This window comes from Caretta caretta, chromosome 3, assembly GCF_965140235.1.
Source record: "Caretta caretta isolate rCarCar2 chromosome 3, rCarCar1.hap1, whole genome shotgun sequence".
Classification (NCBI taxonomy): domain Eukaryota; kingdom Metazoa; phylum Chordata; order Testudines; family Cheloniidae; genus Caretta; species Caretta caretta.
In genome coordinates, this window is record NC_134208.1 from 103,943,033 (window position 1) to 103,967,250 (window position 24,218).

The window sequence follows — 24,218 nt, forward strand, 5'->3', positions numbered from 1 at the left end:
AAAAGACTAAATCTGAAGTTTCTAGGCCGAGTTGTTAATTTCTTTTGAGTGATGACATCACAAAAAAGGGACCTGAGTAGGATTGTTGTTCCCCCCCATCCCCTACTTGAATTTTGTTTAAGTCCAATAACTTATAAATAAACTATCCATTTCACCTCAAAGTTTTGGGGAAAAGTTCTTCACTCAAATCTCACACATGAAATATGAACTGCAGAGATACACAATGGGGAAACAAAAGGCAAAATCAGCCTTACAATGGAAAGCTTCCTACATTCTCAACTAAAGAAGGAATGTTCTCTTCCATAATCTTATGGAAATGGCAAAGCATTCATTTATATATTTGGTCACTAAAGTGTTTACATATTGATTTAGTTCTGCAGTGGTCTATACGGTGCTTTGAAATCCTGTGATATATAGGTGATAAACAAGTTACCTGTTAATTTCCTCCGAAATTTTCAAAGTCATTCTAGACAATAAGACATCTATCATCAACCAGTAGAAGACTGATCTTACTGCTCAAAATTTTGACAATATTACTCTGAAGCAGATTAACTGATCTCCTGAGAACTGCACCTATCTGAACAGCAGAGACAAAAATCACATATAATGAAAAACTAACACCTTTAAGAAATACCGGTCTATAAAAGGAAGAGGCGCTAAAGGAATGTAGTGCTCACAGAAGGTGCTGGATTGACAACATTAAACACTGTTCTCCATTTATCCACAAAAAACAAAACGCAAGCACGGACGCAATGAAAGCTTATCCTTCCTACTCCACACATTTTCAGATACCAAACTGGGGTGCAGAATGTTACTGTCTTAAAGAAAAATTCTGCTCTCCTGGCGGATCTTTATGCAAATAAGATGGGCTCCATAACTGCACACACTTCATGCTGACAGCAGGAGAAAAAACTACATATATAAGGAGAAAAGTATATTGGAGTCAAGTTCTGCCATAGGCATATGAGAAAAGCATTTGGCTCCTACCAAAAAAATTGGGAGTGAAGTTTGTCATACTGTGGAGAATTTTTTTTTAAAAACCTGTTTAGTTTATTTAAATTTTTCCAATCAGGCTTCTACAATGCTCCAGAACGCAAGCTGTTGTTTAGAGAATCCCACAGTTTAGAGATCAGATTGATTGTTCGCTTCAGTGTATGGAACAAAAATGAAAATATTATTCTCCTAAGGCAAACAGAAAATTAACGGATATACATACTAATCATCTGCTCAAGACATGATCCAGGGGGATACAAATAGGCCACACCTGGATATCAGGAACCAGAATACTAACTCTGCTGGAGATTTTTTTTTAAAAGGAGGTTAGTCATACACCTGTCAGGGATGGTCTGTTTACTTGGTCCTGCCTCAGGGCAGGGGACTGGACTTGAAGATCTCTCAAGATCTCTTCCAGCCCTACATTTCTATGATTCTTTTGCTGGCTCCTGTGGAACCCTATAGAGTTCCAACTGGATATCATCAATTTAAATTTTCTAAATACACAGTATTCATGTGTACTATAGCTAGCTATATGACCTACTTTGTATAGATTGCTATTCTTTGAAAAATAAACTATATTACTGTAGTGTTAAAATGCTGCAAGGCAAAACTTCTCTCTCTCAGAAAAAAGGCTGGAGTGTCATTTTTTCCAGTGTAGGTGTACAGTATATAAAGAGAATCTCAAAAAGGTATCTCAGAACGTTTTAAAAGCTTTTCACTGCTGATGACACATTTTTCTGTGAAATAAGCCACTTCCTTTCTAAAGCCCACACAGTATTTTAGTGCAGAGATTCAGTAAGTCCTAATGTCTGTGCAGACATATTTTCAGTACACAAAACAGTCTTGAAGTAGCTCATTATATCCCATGATTTAAAAGCTAGTTGAATAATCAGTTATATTGGATTTCAAGTGCTTTATATCAGAGCTAAAACATTAAGCTCTGTTGGTCAGGAAACATTTTTATACACTTATTTATACAGCACCTAGCACATCACTAACTGAAGCATCTGGGTGCTACCATAACAAATGTTTAATAAATAAAAATGTGACCAGTAAAAGACCATGACAACATTTCCAGTTTCCTACTGGGAAGTTTAGATGTAAATATGAAAATGATTTGCAGACTGGAGTGGGTCAGAATACAACAACCAAGCATGATAGTTCCTATATCCTGAACAAAAGCTGTAGGCATCTTAAGCAAACAAATATATTAATCACTATTATTATAAGCATCAGAACACTTATTTTTCACTGTAATTCCTGGGAATCCTCCCTAGGGATGCAATGTGAAAGTCTAGCATTTGGATGTATGTTTTTCTAGTTTGACTTAGATTTTTATGAACTCACAAAACAGCCAAAAGTTAATCATAGACTTTAAAGCCAGAAGGGACCACCTTGATCATCTAGTCTGATCTCCTACACATTGCTGGCCATAGAACCTTACTCACTCACTCCTGTAATAGAGCCACAATCTCTAGCTGAGTTACTGATATCCTCAAATCTTGATTTGAAAGACTGCAAGTTACAGAGAATCCACCATTTAGTCTAGATTAAACCAGCAAGTCGCCTGTGCCCCACGCTGCAGAGGAAGGCAAAAAAAAAAACAACAACAAAAAAACCCTACGTCTCTGCCAATCTGACCTGGGGGGAAATTCCATCCTGACCCCAAATATATTGATCAGTTAGAACCTGCACATGTAGAGAGACCCACCAGCCAAACACCTGAGAAAGAATTTAATGCTGTAACACAGAGCCCTTCCCATCTAGTGTCCCATCTCCAGCTGTTGGAGATACTTGCTAATAGCGGGTGCAGCAGTGCCATATACCATTGTAGGCAACTTCATCATATCATCTCCTCCATAAATGTAACAAGCTCAGTCTTGAAACAAGTTAGGTTTTTTGTTGTTTTTTTTGCCCAGGCTACGCCCCTTTCAAGGCTGTTGCAGAAATTCAGCCCTCTGGTTAGAAATCAATGTCTAATTTCAAGCCTAAAAACTGATGTCTAGTTTATATCCATTTATTCTTGGGCCAACATTGGCCCCTAACTTAAATAACTCCCCTCGCTCCCTGGGGTCTATCCCTCTGATATATAAGTAGAGAACAATCCTATCTCCTCTGAGCCTTCATTTGGTGAGGCTAAACAACACAAGCTCCTTAAGCCTTTTATCATGATAGGTTCTCCATTCATCTGATCATGCTAGAAGCTCTTCTCTGCACCTGTTCAAATTTGAAGTCACCTGTCTTAAACATGGAGGATCAGAACTGCACCTACTATTCCAGATAAGGACTCACCAGTGCCTTGTACAATGGTACTAACACTTCCCTGTCTCTGCTGGAAATACCTCGCCTGATGCATCCTAGGATTGCATTGCCTCTCTCATGGCCACATCACACTGGCAGTTCATAATCACCTGTGATCAAACAATACACCCAGGTCTTTCTCCTCCTATGTCACTTCCAACTTATAGCAAAAAAAATCTTGTTGTTAGTCCCTAATTGCATGAGCTTGCACTTTGCACTACCAAATTTCACCCCATTTCTATTACCCCAGTTTCCAAGGTCATCCAAATCATCTTGTATGATATTCCACTCCTTCTCTGCATTGGTATTACCTCCTAACTTTGTGTCATCCACAAATTTTATTCGGACACTCCCACTTTTTGTGCCAAGGTAATTAATGAAATCCTTGAAGTTCACTAAACCTCCCTCCAGCCTGACAGTTCCCCTTTCAGTATGACCCACTTTAGTCCCCCCTTTAACCATTTTTTTTACCCACCTTTCAAGTCGCATATTAATCCCCAAATTGTACAAATATGATTGTTTACATTCCACTATAGTGCACTCTGGAATAGACAGCTGTTGCAACTGTAATGCGCATCTAGAAGCATGAAAGCCAGACCATCAAGTGTCTGTCATTGGGGAAACCCCTATCACCATGGAGCAAAAAAGTAGGAACCACTATAGTAAGCTAAAGGGGTTAGTGCAAGGCACTTCTGTGGCATTTATCTGAGTGGCTGTTTCTTGTTCCAGTGTGTTGTCATACCTAAGCTATGCTCATATGCCAAAAATTGTTTATGGAATAGAACTGGGACAGGTTTTGATATAAAGAAAGAGGAAGGGAAGGGGTTGAGACAGAGGAAGGTGATTAACTTAGAATAAAATGTAGAGCTAAAAAAATATACCACACATCTGCTTACTTTGCTTTTATGTTGCATCCTTTTCTCCTTCCCGCCCCGGCCCCCATCACACCCCCTTTATCTGTATGTTGGAGAAAAAATTTGTCTTCAGACATGTCTGTAAAATTCCCAGAATACTTGACATTCATGAACAAAAATAATAAATTAGCAATTTATACTAAGTAAATACTGTCTCCCCTGTAGTCTGTATCTCTGCCGGTGAGGCACTGAGGACTAGTGGATAGGGCACTGGACTGGTTTGCGAAGACCTTGGTTCTATTCCCAACTCTGCCAACGACACGCTGTCAGACCTTGGGGCAAGCCTCTTTAATTCTCTGTGCCTATTTCCCCCAACCCTTTGCCTTATCTATTTTGATTTTAAGTATTTTTAGTGTAGGATTGTCTGTTACCATGCATTTTGTAGTACCTGGCAGAATGAGGCTTCATTCTTGTTTGTGGACACTAGTATATAGTGCTTTGTGTATCATAAGTTAATAATTAATATGCATTAAACAGAATATCTTCAACCAGAATTTGAAAAATTATTTTGTAAAAATAGACGCAGCAGAATTCCATTTTTATTGCTTCAATAACTTGCAGGTCAAATGTTCTGTTAGTACCACCATTTTAGGGATAGATGAAGTGAGTCATGGAGCAATTAATGGGATTTAGGCACCAAACTCCCATAAGCACCTTTGAAAAATTCCAGCTAAGTAACTTGCCCAAACATTGTACAGGCAATAGCAGGGGATGTCCTTTATTGGGGCAGCAAACCAGTTGGAACAGAACAGCACAGAATGACTTGGCAAAGGAAGCTTGTAGCATGACCCTGAAGCTGGTGATAAAACTGCATGACAGACCTGTTGCTCCACTAGCCAATCACTGATGCTTCCTCGGTAGAGGAAGCAGAAAAGGATCCTGAAGGAGAGGACAAGAAGATTTACAGGATTTTTTTTTTTTTAACCCCAAAAATTTTAGCAGAGATCTGACTTTTTCTGGTTCATGCATCACTGAAAATAAAAATCTTAATCAAAGTGGTTAACAATTCTCTTAATGAGGCCCAAGATGGAATAAAATCTAGCTCACTCACCAGTATGCATGTCTGTGTGTTCTATAGGTTTCAGAGGAACAGCCGTGTTAGTCTGTATTCGCAAAAAGAAAAGGAGGACTTGTGGCACCTTAGAGAATAAATTGGTTAGTCTCTAAGGTGCCACAAGTACTCCTTTTCTTTTTGTGTGTTCTATAGTGCTAACAGGAGTAAAAAAAGTAATGAAAACATCTTTAATAGTAAAAAGCAAGTAGAAATGAAAATGAATATGCCTAAGAAGCACATCCTTTTGACTAAGAGGGTGCCATTTTTTTACATAAGCATTTTTCAGATGAGAATTATGCTGGAAGTGTTTTTTTTTTTTTAAAGATTTCTCAGAGAAGTTGCAATCCAAGTTGCAAATATTGGATCACACCCTGGATCAGTCTATTTCCAATGTTTCAGAAGGCAAAAGATTCACCTGAATAACTGCGAATGGGGGATGCAGGAAGGGCGGCCAGCACATCCTTCGGCCCACTCCACTTCCCACAGCCCCCGTTGGCCTGGAGCGGAGAACCGCAGCCAGTGGAAGCCGCGATCGGCCGAACCTGCGGACGCAGCAGGTAAACGAACCAGCCCGGCACGCCAGGGCCTTTCCCTGAACAAGCGGTGGACCTCAGTTGTGAACCACTGCCTTAGACAGTATAGCTACACATTTTAATGGACATAAAATTAACCATTTTTAACATTCTAACAGTATTTGCATCCACTTCCTTGAGCAATAAATTTCACAGGCTGACTATATTCTATTAATTCTAAATTTGTCCTTTTTCCACCATCTAATGTCTCTACATTCTCAAGAAAGGAAAAAATATCAAATTCTGCTTTGCCCTTCATTAGTCTGGGATTTCTGTCTGGTCCCCTTATTATTCTCCTTCTCTACATAATTTTAGTCTCTGCAATCTCTGGTGTACATCTAACCATATTCTTTGCTCTTTCCTTGAAAAACTTCACTTTTGTTTCCTAAGGTAAAGAACACAGCACTCTATTCAATGGTGTACCATTGTCCAATATAGCAACATGAAATGCAGTAATTTCTATTCTTTAATACACTCAAAGTTTCTTATTTGACCCTAACTGCTAATATACATCAGACAAACATTAAATTAGACATACATAGTAATTTGTATAGCACAGCAACATTCTCTGGGAAGCACTCAAAGTGAGTGACCTCCCTGGAGAAAGCAACTTAAAGGAGGAGAGGAGTGGAGTTCCAGCTGCAGAGAAAATGCAAAGACTTATTTCTAAATGTACATTACAGATGCATGGAGACTTATTCCCTTTTTTGCCCCCCTCAGAAAATCCTGCAAGTTTAAAGCCATCAGTGTATGAGAAGTATATACTATTTGTGCCCGTATGCATTACCTTAAATTTAGTTAAGTTTATTTCATCTTCCATCATGATGTCCAATCTTCTACTCCATTTAAATCTCCCTACAGTCTCTCTCTTACAAACTAAGGCAAAAACTCATTAGCTCAATTTCCAAAACAATTCTGGCTCAAGACAAAGCTAGCGTCATTAAAAGTAGTACCGTAGCCTACTTGACTTTATTGTGAAGTTATGTTTTCTGAACACATTCCATGTAATAACCAATGAATACATACTGTAGCACAGCCTCAAGCTTTAAAATGGTTTTCGGCCCAAAAGCATATAATCTGTATCAGTGGTTCCTCAAAGTGATCCCTGGGGGTCTGCTGTGGGTTATGCAGGGGTCCGTCTCTTGAGCCAGGGCTGGAATGTGCCAGAACAGTATTCCACTGCTTTTGCTGCATGGAGACAAAATGGCGTCCTTCAACAGCATGGCAGAGAGGTCATGATGGCAGGGGCATTCCCACGCTGGCAGGGTCATTCTAATAGTACCAGAAATGAAAGGGGCTAGAACATGTAGTCAGATGCCAAAGAGATCCTTGGCAGAAAAAAATTTGGCAGCTACTGATCTATATTATATAAATCAAACAAACCTACATTAAAAGAAAATTAAGGTTACAAAATTAACCACTGAAAAGTTAGGAAATGCCAGAATTAAGGTTGCCCATGCAACCCTAAGTAGGCCCCCTTGTGTACATGCATTGTGAAAGTAATTATGACCACATACTATTTTTATGCTTCCTCCCAATGCCATTACAAAGCATGGCTTTCTAAAGAAATAATTGCAGGAATCACTGTGCAACACAGAATGAAACTGATAGTTCAGAACTTGGAAGAAGCATCTCACTGTTCACAAGTCTTCAGTACAGCTACCTACTTTCTATAGCCACTGGTTACTCTATTTGTTTTGCAGAAAGGCTTATTTGCAGACAAGTAGTCTAGTGAAAAATATAGTTGAAATGCATGTAATTGGGTTGGATAGGGCAGAGCACAAAATTCCAAAGATTACCTCTCTCAGTTAGACCTTTGGGCACTGCAAAGAATACAGAAATTCTCATGAAGCAGTGTGATTCAGAAAGACCTGTGTGTGAAAACCTGTTCCTTCTGGGTCTAAGATTCTGAGAATTTTATGAAAAGCTTTTAAAGTAATTTTATCATTTTGTTTACATACTTAAGAGTATCAGATAAATAAATTGGAGAAAGGAATTATTCTGTATGTCTATTCTCCAAATAAACCCCATCAACAAACAACCAGGCCCTTTAAGCTTATTGCACATGCTTTTTGAAGGCAATCAAAAGTCTAAGGCAGCAAGCTTAAGACTTTTTCTCCTCAACTTTCTACAAGACAAAAGGAAAGAGCAAAGGCAATCAATCTTGATTCCTTCAAAAATGATCTAAATGTAAAATATGAACATGACAAAATTAGTCCACATTCCTGCAATCAACTCTGCATGAATGCAAGGGACCTATCCATGTGGAGCCCCACTGCAGAATCACGGTCTCAAAATGTAAGCTTGCTGGGTCAAGGACAGTGTCTTACTGTATCAACATGTTCAGGCCCCATTCTTACCACTCTTCTGTAACACATTTTAAAAGGTAAACTGAACATACCATTTCAAGGTACTACCTTTTTCCTTCAGACATTGATGACAACGCTTATAAGCATTGATGTAATTTCTACATCTACACAAGTATACTGCAACGGTTTAGGTTAATTACGTTTTTGTTAAACAGCATATCTGTTTGCCTTTAAGTCTCATGTTGTAACATGTCTCTTGACCTCAGTACCTTGTGGCAATTAATTCCACAGGTTATTCACGTATCACGCAAAGTAGTATTTCCTTTACTCCACTTCAAATTGGTTGTCTTTCAATTCTTCATTGAATGGCCCTTGTCCTTGCATTATGTAAAACAGTAAGTGCCTGCCTGACCTGCTCTGTATTATTATTTTGTGTGCCTCTTCCACATGCCCTCGTACTCATTTCTTCTCCAAATTAAAGAGCCTCAATCTTTTCAGTGTCATACATGGAAGATTCTCCAAGCCTTAAATCAATTTTGGCACCTATCGCTGAACCCCTACTATATCTAGTATCTTTTTTGAGACCGTAACCAGAACAGAACACAATGTGCCAACTGAGCTTGCACATTGCTGATTATAACATTATAATTTCACTATTCAGTCAATCCAATTGGTATGAAATAGAACATTGATCTATGAATTTACTGTAGTTTTATCTTCCTCACGGACGCTTTTATTATACCAAACTACTTTGCTTTTCAGTGTTTTCTTTGCATATCTGATAATTATGCAAGATGCATGTTCTACAAGAGCTATCCTCCAAACAGAGTTTCTATTCCTGCTTGATCCTGCAGTTAGTATTTTTGCATTTATGACAGTATTTTTGCTCTATGAATGACTGTGAGGTGTCAAATTTAGCACTTCACTGAAGGATTAAATAGAACATGGACTGTGATAGAGCAGTCTCTTATTTAATCACAAACAGCTTTGGTAATCAGCAAGCTAACAGGGAAAATATGAAAAACAAGTTGGATAAATTTGTTTAAATCTAATATTTATTTTTTCTGCTTTCTGAAAGTCCTTAGTGTACAGTTTTTATTTGCCAAGTTTAGTTATTGGTTCATGCAAAGTACTATAGGTAGGGCCCTACCAAATTCTCAGCCATGAAAAACACGTCACAGACTGTGAAATCTGGTCTCACCCTCGTGAAATCCGGCCTCTTGTGTGCTTCCCCCTCCCCCCCCATACTATACAGATTTCACAGGGGAAGACAAGCATTTCTCAAATTGCGGGTCCTGATCCAAAAGGGAGTTGCGGGCAGGGGGTCATGGTATTGCCACCCTTACTTCTCCGCTGCCTTCAGAACTGGATGGCCGGAAAGTAGCAGCTGTTGGCCAGGCACCCAGTTCTGAAGGTAGTGTTCTGCCAGCAGCAGCACAGAAGTAAGGGTGACAATACCATACCATGCCATGCCATTCTTATTTCTGCACTGCTGCTGGCAGTGGCTCTGCCTTCACAGCTGGGCTCCCAGCCAGCAGCCACCGCTCTCCAGTTGCGCTGCTCTGAAGGCAGCACCACTGCCAGCAACAGCAGAAGTAAGGGTAGCAGTACCGCAACCCCCCTCTACAAAAACCTTGCGATTACCTCCCCCACACACACACAACTCCTTTTTTGGGTCAGGACCCCTACAATTACAACACTGTGAAATTTCAGATTTAAATAGCTGAAATCATGACATTTACTATTTTTAAAATCCTATGGCCATGAAACTGACCAAAACAGACTCTTAATTTGGTAGGGCCCTAACTATGGGACAGCATTCAAAAGTCACTTGTCAATTACAAATTAAATCTTCCTATGTGACGAGAGACGTTTAACCATTTTATTTCTGTAAAAGTTAAGCTTTCATTTAAAAGAAGTTAACCTCCTGTAAATTAATCCATGCAGCCTTTTCTTGTTATGCCTGGAAACCACTCTAGTGTCTGTGCTGTTGCTTGTTGAAGAGCTATGAGCAGCAACATAGTGAAAATGAAGACCCTGATCATTTTCACTGCTGTTTACTGAGTCTGGTGGACAACAGCAAAACTGACAATCAAATCAATGACACTCTATTCCTACTTAGGAAAATTAGCACAGCAAAAGCCCTGCACCACAACTATTCAGGAGAGAAGAGAACCCAAAAGCAATGATACCCTTTACTCTCTGAAAACGGCCTGGAGGACAGAAGGGCAGAGTGGCAGAGATTCCACACCTAAACAGAAATCATGAGGCTCTAGATGAGAGGAGAGGGGGAAAAGAATGCACGTGCAGCCTTATCTATCATTTCCTGATTTTTTTGGATGTTTCACCATGCAACCTTAATTTCTCTTAACATAATTATTTGGATGAAATTCCTAAGTTTTATCAAACAGAAAAATAAATTCCATGTCATGCAACTAATCATTTGTCTAGATATCACTGGAATCCTCTGTATCAGATTCCTAATAGTCCAGGTCTGCAGGAGGGCATGCCACAGGAGACCTGGACTACTTAGGAGCTGTGCAGCTTTTACCTGCAAGATGCATAGAGACTGAGGCAAGGACTATAACTGGTCTGCACATATATGCAGTATAGCCTTCCTGAACTACATAGACAAGCTGTTAAAAGAAGTTTATTTTTAATTGATGGAGAAAGTTTAATTTTCCATTCGCCTTGTACTCAGTGTTTTTTTGTTGTTGTTGCTCAATTTTTCCAAAACAAGTACACCCAGAGGCAGACACAATAACCTGGAAAATTTAAGTCTGAAAGATAAGTGTCAGACAGTTATAAATGCCTGAACACCTGTACAACCTTAAATGCAGCAGCACTGATAGCCCCCACTGTAATGTACAGTCTGAAGCTGGTCTAACTAAAGCTGAAAGTTGACCTACGATATGCTACTTCAGTTACATAAATTACTTAACTGAAGTTCACATACCTACGGTTGACTTACAACATGTCTGCACTGTGCTGTGTTGACAGGAGAGCACTCTCCCACTGACTTACCTTACGCTTCTTGGAGACCTGAAGTACAGACGTCGACGGGAGAGCACTTTCCCATCAACTTAGCGGGTCTTCACAAGACCCACTAAATGGACACTGCTGCATCCATCGCAGCAGTGCCAATTTAGCTGTAAATATAAACAATCCCTGAGAATGAATGTCAGGCACAGAACTTTTTCTTTAGAGCTAGATGGTTATTTCATTAATATCTGTTCCCTTTTACTTTTTGCTTAGAACTTAGAGAAGCTTAAAAATTCTATCCATAATCTAACAGCTTGAAGGTTCTCAATTACATTTCTAAAAAAGGCCAACTATGACCCCTATACTGCACCTGGATTCCATATGTGTGGATATATTTGTCTGCATAGAGCCTGAGTCATTTCCGGAAACTTGTATGGGAACAGGAGTACATCTGTGCAAATCTAGTCATACACTGGGGCCTACCTCCCCAAAAGAAATGGCTAGTGCACTGCTAACAGCGACAACATTTGTACAAGACAAATTACTAGCAAGAAATCATGTGTTATTTAATCAGTCTTTACAGAGTGTTTTATTTTTTGTACATAAATGAAAAACAGTATTCACAAAGAAATTTCGTTAAAAAAATACTAAATGACCCACTTAATTTTAAAAAATTACATATAAAAACACTTTAATGTACAAAAGATTTGTACTTTACAACAGTCTGAACACTGTAAGCAGTATATTCCATGTAGCTTAATGCTTTCTTTCATGTCTACATTGTGTGTGCATAGACACAAATACTTTACGATTTCAAAATCTGAATATCAATATATAAGCAATTAGTACAAGTGACCCATATACACAAATGCAAAGTTAAAGACTGGCTGCAAACTATTAAGGAAATATTTATAACAAACCACCTCCCTGACTATTTTATATAAAACATAAACAAAGAGGGATTTCACTAACAGATTTTAATGTTCATTAGGTAGAAATACTTTTGGAACCAACCAACCAACCAAATGCTATATGAAAATTCCAGGTGCCATAATATCATGCAGTAATTGAAGAAAATTAAGAATATTCTGTGGTGAACCACATAAACATAGTTCTTATTGAGTAACTGTTTTATACACCCGTTTCAATTTTAAAAATACAGTAACATGCTACCATTTAGTTATAAATCAAAACTGGGTAAAATTTTCAAAAGTGCTTAAGTGGCATAGGAGCCTAAATCTCATTGTATTCAATGGGAGTTGGGCTCCTAAGTGATGTAGGATGTCACTTTGGTGCTTTTGAAAATTTTAGCCTCCGTGCAAATTTATTCAAGGGTCGTTTCAGGCTGCAGGATTACAGTCTAGTCAGACAATCCCCACCACACGCTGCATGATTTTTATCCTCCTGAACAGCATTATGCATTGCATCCTCAGGATCACCAATAGTACTAATGCAACAGATGTGCGAAATATTAAGGGTTAGTCACCTAGTACTTACATGTAAAGTTAGACACTGAGGCCCCAATCTGCAATGACATCTGCGTGGGTGGACAGCAACATGTGGTTGGAGTCCGACTGAAGTCAATGGAGCTCTGTGTAGGCCCATGGGTTCATCTGCACAGATATCATTGCAGGACTGGGTTCTAAGTGCTGAATTCTTTCATCAGAGACTTGCACATAAGTTGTGATTGAATCAACAGGAGTTCTGTGCAGGTATGATTTCTGCAGAATTTGGCTCAAACTGCTAGCAGCATCTAATGTTAAAGAAGGGTTTGGGAGAAGAGTAGCAAAAAGGAAATGAGAGAACAGAGACAATACAATAAGACTAGACAGAACAGGACGAAGACAAGACAGAAGCAAAGAAACAATTTATTCCACTAAATATAACAGCACTTTTTCCACCAGAGATTAGTAACATCTCCATTAGAAAAGCTAATTCAAGCCATCAGGAAGTGGCAGGAACAAGAAAAGACCAAATCACCTAAAGTAAACTAAAAAAGACTGGGCCATTAAAAAAAAATTATTAAAATGTTAAACAATTTTTTCATCACTGTCAGAACACTATCCCATTTAAAATAAATTTGGAGATCTGTTTGTTGCACAAATTCTTCAGATAAGACCTAAAATCTTAATGGGAAAAATAGATTCTGGGTATCAAGTAAAGGGCTGTTCATATTTAGAGAGACTTCAGAAAACAGCTAACTTGAATGAAGATTTTTTAAAACATTTTTGAGCTATTTAGTCAGTATTTTGAGCCAGTGAACAGCCTCACCATGATCTACCTTGCTTGCTTATTGTTCAGCAAGTAAAATTGGAGCGCCTACTATGAAAATCTTAAATGATAAAAGAACTAGCATACTTGAGGGATTGCCCTGTGATAGCAACAAAAGTCATTAAGGGCTTTCTCTGTTTAAGGTGTGAGACAGCGGAAAGTTCTTCTCATAATTTGAGAGAATGTGACATCCTTCTGGACAAGGCTCAAGAAACTGTTTGCATGTTAGTTTATGATGGGAAAAATATATACAATTTGTGAGCAAAATAGGATGACGTTTGGTTTTACTTCTGTTCTTTGAGTTACCTAAATAAGCTATGTTTACAGTAATTATCTTTTAACCTATTTAAGGCTCCTAAAGACTTCTGGATATGAGTGACTAAACAAAAACAAAAACAAAAAGCAAGCTAAACAGTTAGAATATAAACACTGAAGTGCTACCATCTTTATTAAAAGGCACTAGAACCATGAACTCTATTCTAGAGAGGTTAGACGATCAGAAAAAAAATCTGATACTCCTATGTTTAAAGAATTCCCTAAATAGTGACAATTTACAAATATCTACCAGCTAAACAAAGTAACGTACAGCAAATGAAACCAGCATTCCAGTGCTTTCAAATACATTTTTATGACTAAACTGACATAGCTTCTTAAAGCTAGGAACAATTCTAAATATTAAGTTTTATTTTTTATAAATCACCTTATTAAAGCTCCACCATTAAGATTTAACCCATTATTTCATAAGTTTCCTGTTTCTATTTGAATAAAGTTATGGTAAACTATGAACAAGCTTATTTTTCTAGTAGTAATAGTACCTTTATAGGATATATTGCAGATTGACTGTTGAACATACTAACTGGTAGTCCCTGAATCCAAGTGAAAAGCTACTAATATCTGACAAACACAAATACCTGTGTAAAGGTGCAACTACCTACAGACAGCATCAGAGTCCAATGACTATTAGATAAGAAATGAAGTTCAAGACCTGACTTTGGCCTCACATATTAAGGCTCAAAATAACGAGCACTGGCTCCAACAATAAAAGAGAATGTAAAATTACACATTTCCATTACTAAAAGTAACTTTTTCCTAAAAGGAGAAATAGCACCTATAGCTTGTCCTGAAACATGTCCATTTCACTAGGCAATGACTAATGCCGAAGGGGAAAAAAAAGGGGAGTTCTTCCTACACACTTCAAACAGACTTAAAATAAGTGATGGATTCCAAGTAGAAAAATTTTGATGAAATATATACAACACCACAATTGTTTTCAAATGTCCTTAAATGTCCAGTTTTAGCACTTAAGGTTACAATTTTTGTATCTGTTCAAAACACTCAAGTTATAGTACTTTGCTGTCATAAGAAAGTCTGGTCCCACCGAAAAGCTAGCAAATGGTTTTTCAAGCATAGTGGTCAATGACAGATTTTTCTGGAGTTATTTCTTTTAAATGACTGGTGCTTCTGAGAAAATAACACAATTTTCTAAGATTAGTGACATCACTATGACCAAAAAAAGTATATAAAGAATAATGAAATTGAGAATGAAATAAGCAACAGTTGGAAATTAAACCATGCCACAAGACAGTAATTATGGAACGTATCAGAAACCTTAATCTTTAAATTTAAGTACATCTAATCAAATTAATCCAGAGCAATATCTATTTTAAGTTTCGTTCTGCAATATAACCAAACAGTAAAATTGAATGGCAAATCTAGGATTTTTTTTTCAAATTAAGTCTATTTTTTCTTACTTAGAAATGTACTTTTGTATAGTAGTACTCTATATATATGCAATTCCTACGTATTAAAGATTAAGACTTTGAAAATTAACATGTTGTATCTTTGTTGATTAAAAGTATGCAAAAAATAAAAATACAGACTCAGTGCAGTAGTTTAAAAATTCACAAATTTTATCACCAACTATTTGTTGAGAATTATCAAATGTATAATTAAAAAATATAGAATGTGAATTCTGAGTTATAAAGTCACCCTATACAAAATTTATAAAATCATTTAAAAAGGCTCTGAAGGATAAATACTATTTATTTCCCCTACTTTATACTATTCTCTTGTAAAGGCTCTTTTTTGTCCAGCTTTTACAATGTCATCAGGAGATGCTGATTTAAAGTCAAATGGTGTTATTGATATTAAAGGACCAATTTCCTTATTTTTTATTTCTTGTACTTGCCTACTGTATAGGAAAGTCTTATGGATATCAATCGTGCGCCGTTTACATCCTTTTGGAGGATAACGGAGACACAAAGTTAAAGCAAAAGCTGAAGGTCTGGCACAGAGAGCCTTCATCCACGAGAGAGAGAGATCCTGGCTCTTAGAAATATGCCTTTTTTTGCTTTTTTTATTTCCTTTTGCTAAAATAATATTTTTTCCTTGCTTTGAACTTAAAACTTTAGTTTCTGGGATTATGGTATTTGACTGGCATACTACTGATTCTGCAGATACGTCTGGATTTTTTATAAGGACACTTAAGTCAATGTTTGTATTTACTCCTGCAGAAGGCCACGTTTCAGTGATACTGAACCTCGAACAGTCTTTTGCTTCTTGAGGCTTATCTACTTCAATGGTTTCTGCAATTAAATCTGAAAGTGACAAATTCTCAAGTTCTCTTACTGGAGAAGCCTTAGACAATGCCAGAGAAGACAGAGATCCTGTTAATTCTGACATCCCAGTTGCAGTTTGATGTTGACTAGCTAGTTGTGACAATGGTGAGGATCCCAATTTCAAATCTGTAAAACTCGTAGATGATTGATTATAAAGATCAGACAAAGAACAGTGCCTTGAATTACTTTTCTGGTGCTCTTGAAGTAGGTCAGCCAGTGATGGACCTCCAGATTTTGAAAATGGCAAATTACCCATTTCTGAAGATGAGATGTCTTGCCTGGTACTTTGTAGAAATGAAGGAAAATTTTCAAAAAGCTCAGTCTTTCTATTCTGAGTAGAGTTTATATCATTATCAAGTGCCAGTTTCCGTACAGCACTCATTAAGCCAGGACTACTATCCATACTTCCTTTACTATTATGATCTGAAGAATTCTGGACCCCAAGTAGTCCCCTGTCTTGGAGACTTAAATAATCATAAGTTATATTCTGCATCATCAAAGATTTCAAGTCTTGTGATTCCTTGCACTCCAACTGCTTCCAGGAAGGATTTTCAGATGGACTAGCTTCCAATAATTCAGCACCTACACTAAAGCAAATTTTGCCTTCATTGCTGGAAATCAAACTCACTGTGCTGGTATTGTCTGGTAATCGTACTGCTACACGTTTATTGACAGATTCATAACATGATTCTTCACACATATTATTACTGAGGGAAGAATGTAGAACTCCTGAAGATTTATGAGAAGATTCAGATATTTTCTTTTCAATTGAGGATATATTAGAATGTTTAGCTTTGAAGAGTGTTTTGTCACTTAAAGTTGAAAAGTAACAAGGTGATTTAGTTTTGACTGTCAGGCTACTGAGCTCAGACATGCTGGTGTTTGCTGAAGTGTTTTCTATTAAGTAAGACAAGTTCTCCAAATAAGTAAAAGTTTCTGAATAAAGTAAATCTCCTTACCTTACAAGAGCCAATAATTTTCAGATAGATGCACGGTCACAACGAAAATTCCATTTTTTTTTTTAAGGAGACAGCAACAGCGAAGTTAAGAAGAAACATGAAAGGCATTTTAATTACTAAATGTTATTTGAAAAATTGCATTGCATCATAGTCTCTATAATCAAATACAACAGAGTTCTGAAGGGCATTTATTCAATCATTTAGCAGAACAACAATTATCCAATTATCCACTAAAAGAAACACTAAGTTAGTAAATTAATATCAACCCTTAAGAGGTCTGACTCTACACAACCAAGCTATTGTACTAGCTCTACAAAAACAGTCTTGCTATATCGCAAGCAAACATTTAAAATGTCTTAAAATTTGCTGTCTCAAAAAAATTTTAAAATAAATAAAAAGTTAGCAGTCGGATAACTTAAGTAGTAACATAACTAAGGTATTTATTAGAAAATAGAATTTCATTGGGAATTGTGATTGCTTACATTCTGAATTTAGCAGAGAGGACCAAGCCTAAAACTAAAACTTGATTTTAAGTTTAGTAAAAACTATTGCTTCCTTTAAAGAGATGTTCTGTATATTTCCTAAAACTGTGAAATGTATTTAGAAATAGAAGATTGAGAACTTTGTTTTGTTTTCCAATGAGTCATTTTGATACAATAGTGCAAGTATCTTCCAGTTCTAAACTCACGAGTATCCTATGCACAGCCAGTGAACTTTAATCTAAACCAGTGGTTCCCAAACTGGTGTTCGTGAAATGTTAGAGGGGGTTCTCAGGAAAAAATTCCCTAATGGTGGACAGAGCTGTCCCTACGGACTCCAGGCAGCACAGGGTCAGCAGCCAGAGCCCCTGGACTTCCAAGAGCTAAGCAGATCAAGTAAGCATATCTATCACACTGAGGAGACTGAAACTTCAAGACTTCTTGTAAGAAATGGAAAGGGAGGTGGATATTTTTTGCTGTTTTTAAAATTATATAGGCAGCTAGTATTGTTTTTTAAATTATTATGAAGAACAAGTTTAAGCTTTGTTGTAACAAGCGTTGTTTGCCTGGACTCTTCAAGACCTGAATGCTTGTGTAGGACGAACTCTTTGAGTTGGCTTCTTAAATACCTTCATGCTGTTCCACATCTGATACTCCTTGATGAAACATAGGAGCTTTGTCTAATAACAGGCTTATTCAAAGTGATACAAGCTATGAAAGTGAGATCTTGGAAGAGTGTTGCTGTTTTCATAATGTAATAAAAATACTGTAATTATAAATAATAATAAAGTGTGTGTAATAAGCATGTCATAAGAATACATTTTATATTTCCAAGATCACTGCTTTAATAATTTATACCCAGGTAAAGGAGAAGATCCCTGGAAATATTCATTTTTAGGAGGGCGTTCGTCAGACACGCCATTTTAGTGAAAGGGGTTCACAGGTTGTTAAATTTTGGGAACCACTGATCTAAACCAAAACATAATTAAATAAAAGCATACCTTTTGTTGTCTTTCCTGTAGTCACAGCTTCTTCATTCTTGGTCTTCACATTTTGCTTACTGTCTTGTGCAAGCACAAGATCCAAAGCCTTCTGTACATCAAATTTACTATTCAACACTGCTTCCACCATCACCTGCTCTGGTACAGCTTCCCCCAGCACTTCTCTCATCTGGTCAAGGCACGAATAAAGACGAGCTACAAAAGACATCAGTAGTTATAAAATTATAAAACGTGTGTTTTCAAAAAATAGCACGATAAATTACTAAAACCATACTTGCAATAAATATATTTGGGGTGGGGCAGGAATAGTAATTATAAAATCATTGCAACCTGATTTCTTACTCTGGCAGGCTCTCTCACCCCCAGCACTGAAGAGGTTTTTCCAATTATTTCACCAAAACATTACTATAAGAAATACATCTAATGATTTTTAAATTGTCTTTAAAGGGCCGAACACTTAATTATGAGGTGTTACCAGCATGAACAGTATTCATGCCAAAGAAGAAATGCAATCATTCATCTTAAAACTATTCCAAGTAATTTGATAAATCATGTGATATCCATTTAACAGGACATTTTAAGTGTTTACAGATAGTGTATTTAACTTTTACGGTGAACAGCATCTTTTCAGGCCTTGGAACTTAGCAGCTGAATAAAAATAAATGGTCTCATCTTTAGATTAACACTTTAGCATTAAAGCTACCTGAAATCTTACCTTTCCTAGAACTAAGAGAGATTTCTGGGTCTTAAAATCCATATTCTTTGAAGACAGACTTCTCCATTAATATTGCATACATTACAGAAAGTAAAGGGAAATTAAAGGGAGACTGCAGAATAAAGTGATGGACAATCCTAAAAACAATAAACCAAAATCATAGCACTAGAAAGGACCTTGAGAGGTCATCTAGTCCACTCCGCTGCACTCATGGCAGGACTAAGTATTATCTACACCATCCCTGACAGGTGTTTGTCTCACGTGCTCTTAAAAATCTCCAGTGATGGAATGAAAGAATATACAAAAGAAATGTCGGTTTAAAACGGAGTATAAGCCCTGGTCTACACTAGGACTTTAGGTCGAATTTAGCAGCGTTAAATCGATGTAAACCTGCACCCGTCCACACGATGAAGCCTTTATTTTCGACTTAAAGGGCTCTTAAAATCGATTTCCGTACTCCACACCTGACAAGTGGATTAGCGCTTAAATCGGCCTTGCCAGCTCGAATTTGGGGTACTGTGGACACAATTCGACAGTATTGGCCTCCGGGAGCTACCCCAGAGTGCTCCATTGTGACCGCTCTGGACAGCACTCTCAACTCAGATGCACTGGCCAGGTAGACAGGAAAAGAACTGCAAACTTTTGAATCTCATTTCCTGTTTGGCCACCGTGGCAAGCTGCAGGTGACCATCATGGAGTCCCAGAATCGCAAAAGAGCTCCAGCATGGACTGAACGGGAGGTACGGGATCTGACTGCTATATGGGGAGAGGAATCCGTGCTATCAGAACTCCGTTCCAGTTTTCAAAATGCCAAAACCTTTGTCAAAATCTCCCGGGGCATGAAGGACAGAGGCCATAACAGGGATCTGAAGCAGTGCCGCATGAAACTTAAGAAGCTCAGGCAAGCCTACCAGAAAACCAGAGAGGCGAACGGCCGCTCCGGGTCAGAGCCCCAAACATGCCACTTCTATGATGAGCTGCATGCCATTTTAGGGGGTTCAGCCACCACTATCCCAGCCGTGTTGTTTGACTCCTTTAATGGAGATGGAGGCAACACGGAAGCAGGTTTTGGGGACGAAGAAGATGATGATGATGAGGTTGTAGATAGCTCACAGCGAGCAAGCGGAGAAACCGGTTTTCCAGACAGCCAGGAACTGTTTCTCACCCTGGACCTGGAGACAGTACCCCCCGAACCCACCCAAGGCTGCCTCCTGGACCCGGCAGGCGGAGAAGGGACCTCCGGTGAGTGTACCTTTTAAAATACTATACATGGTTTAAAAGCAAGCATTTGAAAGTATTAATTTGCCCTGGCATTCACGGCTCTCCTGGATGTACTCCCAAAGCCTTTGCAAAAGGTTTCTGGGGAGGGGAGCCTTATTGCGTCCTTCATGGTAGGACACTTTACCACTCCAGGCCAGTAACACGTACTCGGGAATCATTGTACAAGAAAACATTGCAGTGTATGTTTGCTGGCGTTCAAACAACATCCGTTCTTTATCTCTCTGTGTTATCCTCAGGAGAGTGAGATATCATTTAATTGGGGATTGGTCCTGCTTTTGAGCAGGGGGTTGGACTAGATGACCTCCTGAGGTCCCTTCCAACCCTGATATTCTATGATTCTATGGTCTCCTGGTTGAAATAGGGGGCTTTTCTTCAGGGGACATGCAGAGGAGCCCATTCCTGATGAGCTATTTGCCTGCGGCTGAACAGAAATGTTCCCCGCTGTTAGCCACGGGGAGGAGGGAGGGTTGAGGGGGTAGCCACGCGGTAGGGGGAGGCAAAATGCGACCTTGTAACGAAAGCACATGTGCTATGTATGTAATGTTAACAGCAAGGTTTACCCTGAAAGAGTGTAGCCACTGTTTTATAAAATGTGTCTTTTTAAATACCTCTGTCCCTTTTTTTTTCTGCACCAGCTGCATGTGTTTCAATGATCACAGGATCTTCTCCTTCCCAGAGGCTAGTGAAGATTAGAAAGAAAAAAAAATGCACTCGTGATGAAATGTTCTCTGAGCTCATGCTGTCCTCCCACACTGACAGAGCACAGACGAATGCGTGGAGGCAAATAATGTCAGAGTGCAGGAAAGCACAAAATGACCGGGAGGAGAGGTGGCGGGCTGAAAAGAGTAAGTGGTGGGCTGAAGACAGGGCTGAAGTTCAAAGGTGGCGGCAGCATGATGAGGAGGCAGGATTCAATTCTGAGGCTGCTGGAGGACCAAACCAGTATGCTCCAGTGTATGGTTGAGCTGCAGCAAAGGCAGCTGGAGCACAGACTGCCACTACAGCCCCTGTGTAACCAACCGTCCTCCTCCCCAAGTTCCATAGCCTCCACACCCAGATGCCCAAGAACGCGGTGGGGGGGACACCGGCCAACCAGCCACTCCGCCACAGAGGATTGCCCAAAAAAAAGAAGACTGGCATTCAATAAATTTTAAAGTTGAAGAGCTCCTGACTACTTTCCAGGCTGCCTGTGTACGGCTTCATGAGCCATGGCATTAAGGGGTAGACTGGGTCCCCAAGGATACATATAGGCATTTCAACATCCCCAACAGTTATTTTCTGGTCTGGGAAGAAAGTCCCTTCCTGCAGCTTTTGAAACAGACCAGCGTTCCTGAAGATACGAGCGTCCTGTACGTTTCCTGCCCATCCCACGCTGATGTTGGTGAAACGTCCCTTGTGATCCACCAGAGCTTGCAGCACTATTTAAAAGTACCCCTTGCGGTTTATGTACTCGCCGGCTTGGTGCTCCGGTGCCAAGATAGGGATATGGGTTCTGTCTATGGCCCCACAACAGTTAGGGAATCCCATTGCAGTAAAGCCATCCACTATGACCTGCACATTTCCCAGGGTCACTTCCCTTGATATCAGCAGATCTTTGATTGCGTGGGCTACTTGCATCACAGCAGTCCCAACAGTAGATTTGCCCACTCCAAATTGATTCCCAACTGACCGGTAGCTGTCTGGCGTTGCAAGCTTCCACAGGGCTATCGCCACTCGCTTCTCAACTGTGAGGGCTGCTCTCATCTTGGTATTCATGCGCTTCAGGGCAGGGGAAAGCAAATCACAAAGTTCCATGAAAGTGCCCTTACGCATGCGAAAGTTGCGCAGCCACTGGGAATCGTCCCAGACCTGCAGCACTATGCGGTCCCACCACTCTCTGCTTGTTTCCCGAGCCCAGAATCGGCGTTCCACAGCATGAGCCTGCCCCATTAGCACCATGATGCATGCATTGGCAGGCCCATGCTTTCAGAGAAATCTGTGTCCATGTCCTGATCACTCATGTGACCGCGCTGACGTCGCCTCCTCGCCCGATATCGCTCTGCCAGGTTCTGGTGCTGCATATACTGCTGGATAATGCGTGTGGTGTTTAATGTGCTCCTAATTGCCAAAGTGAGCTGAGCGGCCTCCATGCTTGCCTTGGTATGGCGTCCGCACAGAAAAAAGGCGCGGAACGATTGTCTGCCGTTGCTTTGACGGAGGGAGGGGCGACTGACGACATGGCTTACAGGGTTGGCTTCAGGGAGCTAAAATCAACAAAGGGGGTGGCTTTACATCAAGGAGTATTTCAGGCAGGACTTCACGGAGGGTTCCAGTAAGAAACCTTTGACCATGGGATGGTGTTCCATGAAGGAGGAGTGCTGGGCAGAGATGGGCTCCACCTAACGAAGAGAGGGAAGAGCATCTTCAGAGGCAGGCTGGCTAACTTAGTGAGGAGGGCTTTAAACTAGGTTCACCGGGGGAAGGAGACCAAAGGCCTGAGGTAAGTGGGAAAGCGGGATACTGGGAAGAAGCACAGGCAGGAACATCTGTGAGGGGAGGGCTCCTGCCTCATACTGAGAATGAGGGGCGATCAGCAGGTTATCTCAAGTGCTTATATACGAATGCACAAAGCCTTGGAAACAAGCAGAGAGAACTGGAGGTCCTGGTGATGTCAAGGAAATATGATGTGATTGGAATAACAGAGACTTGGTGGGATAACTCACATGACTGGAGTACTGTCATGGATGGTTATAAATTGTTCAGGAAAGACAGGCAGGGCAGAAAAGGTGGGGGAGTTGCACTGTATGTAAGGGAGCAGTATGACTGCTCAGAGCTCCGGTACGAAACTGCAGAAAAACCTGAGTGTCTCTGGATTAAGTTTAGAAGTGTGAGCAACAAGAGTGATGTAGCGGTGGGAGTCTGCTATAGACCACCGGACCAGGGGGATGAGGTGGATGAGGCTTTCTTCCGGCAGCTCGCAGAAGCTACTAGATCGCACGCCCTGGTTCTCATGGGTGACTTTAATTTTCCTGATATCCGCTGGGAGAGTAATACAGCGGTGCATAGACAATCCAGGAAGTTTTTGGAAAGCGTAGGGGACAATTTCCTGGTGCAAGTGCTAGACGAGCCAACTGGGGGAGGGGGGCAGCTTTTCCTGACCTGCTGCTCACAAACCGGGAAGAATTAGTGGGGGAAGCAAAAGTGGATGGGAATCTGGGAGGCAGTAACCATGAGTTGGTTGAGTTCAGGATCCTGACACACGGAAGAAAGGTAAGCAGCAGGATACGGACCCTGGACTTCAGGAAAGCAGACTTCGACTCCCTCAGGGAACGGATGGAGTTCCCTGAGGGGACTAACATGAAGGATGGGTATGATCCCCTGGGGGACTAACATGAAGGGGAAAGGAGTCCAGGAGAGCTGGCTGTATTTCAAGGAATCCCTGTTGAGGTTACAGGGACAAACCATCCCGATGAGTCGAAAGAATAGTAAATATGGCAGGCGACCAGCTTGGCTTAACCGTGAAATCCTAGCGGATCTTAAACATAAAAAAGAAGCTTACAAGAAGTGGAAGGTTGGACATATGACCAGGGAAGAATATAAAAATATTGCTTGGGCATGTAGGAATGAAATCAGGAGGGCCAAATTCCACCTGAAGCTGCAGCTAGCAAGAGATGTCAAGAGTAACAAGAAGGGTTTCTTCAGGTATGTTGGCAACAAGAAGAAAGCCAAGGAAAGCGTGGGCCCCTTACTGAATGAGAGAGGCAACCTAGTGACAGAGGATGTGGAA

At 39.8% G+C, this 24,218-nt stretch overlaps 1 protein-coding gene across 3 annotated transcripts in view; it reads right to left on the reverse strand.

Annotated features, from left to right (window-relative positions):
- Positions 1 to 24,218, reverse strand: part of HBS1L (HBS1 like translational GTPase) — a 127,892-nt gene that overhangs the window by 76,958 nt on the left and 26,716 nt on the right. For 2 of the 3 annotated variants that reach the window (XM_048844497.2, XM_048844496.2), the window contains one exon: positions 18,457 to 18,651. In XM_048844497.2, the coding sequence (XP_048700454.1) occupies positions 18,457 to 18,651 (195 nt within the window). Of the gene's footprint in view, positions 1 to 15,269; positions 16,972 to 18,456; positions 18,652 to 24,218 lie in introns of those variants that run through there. The other variant, XM_075126758.1, reaches the window with a different exon arrangement.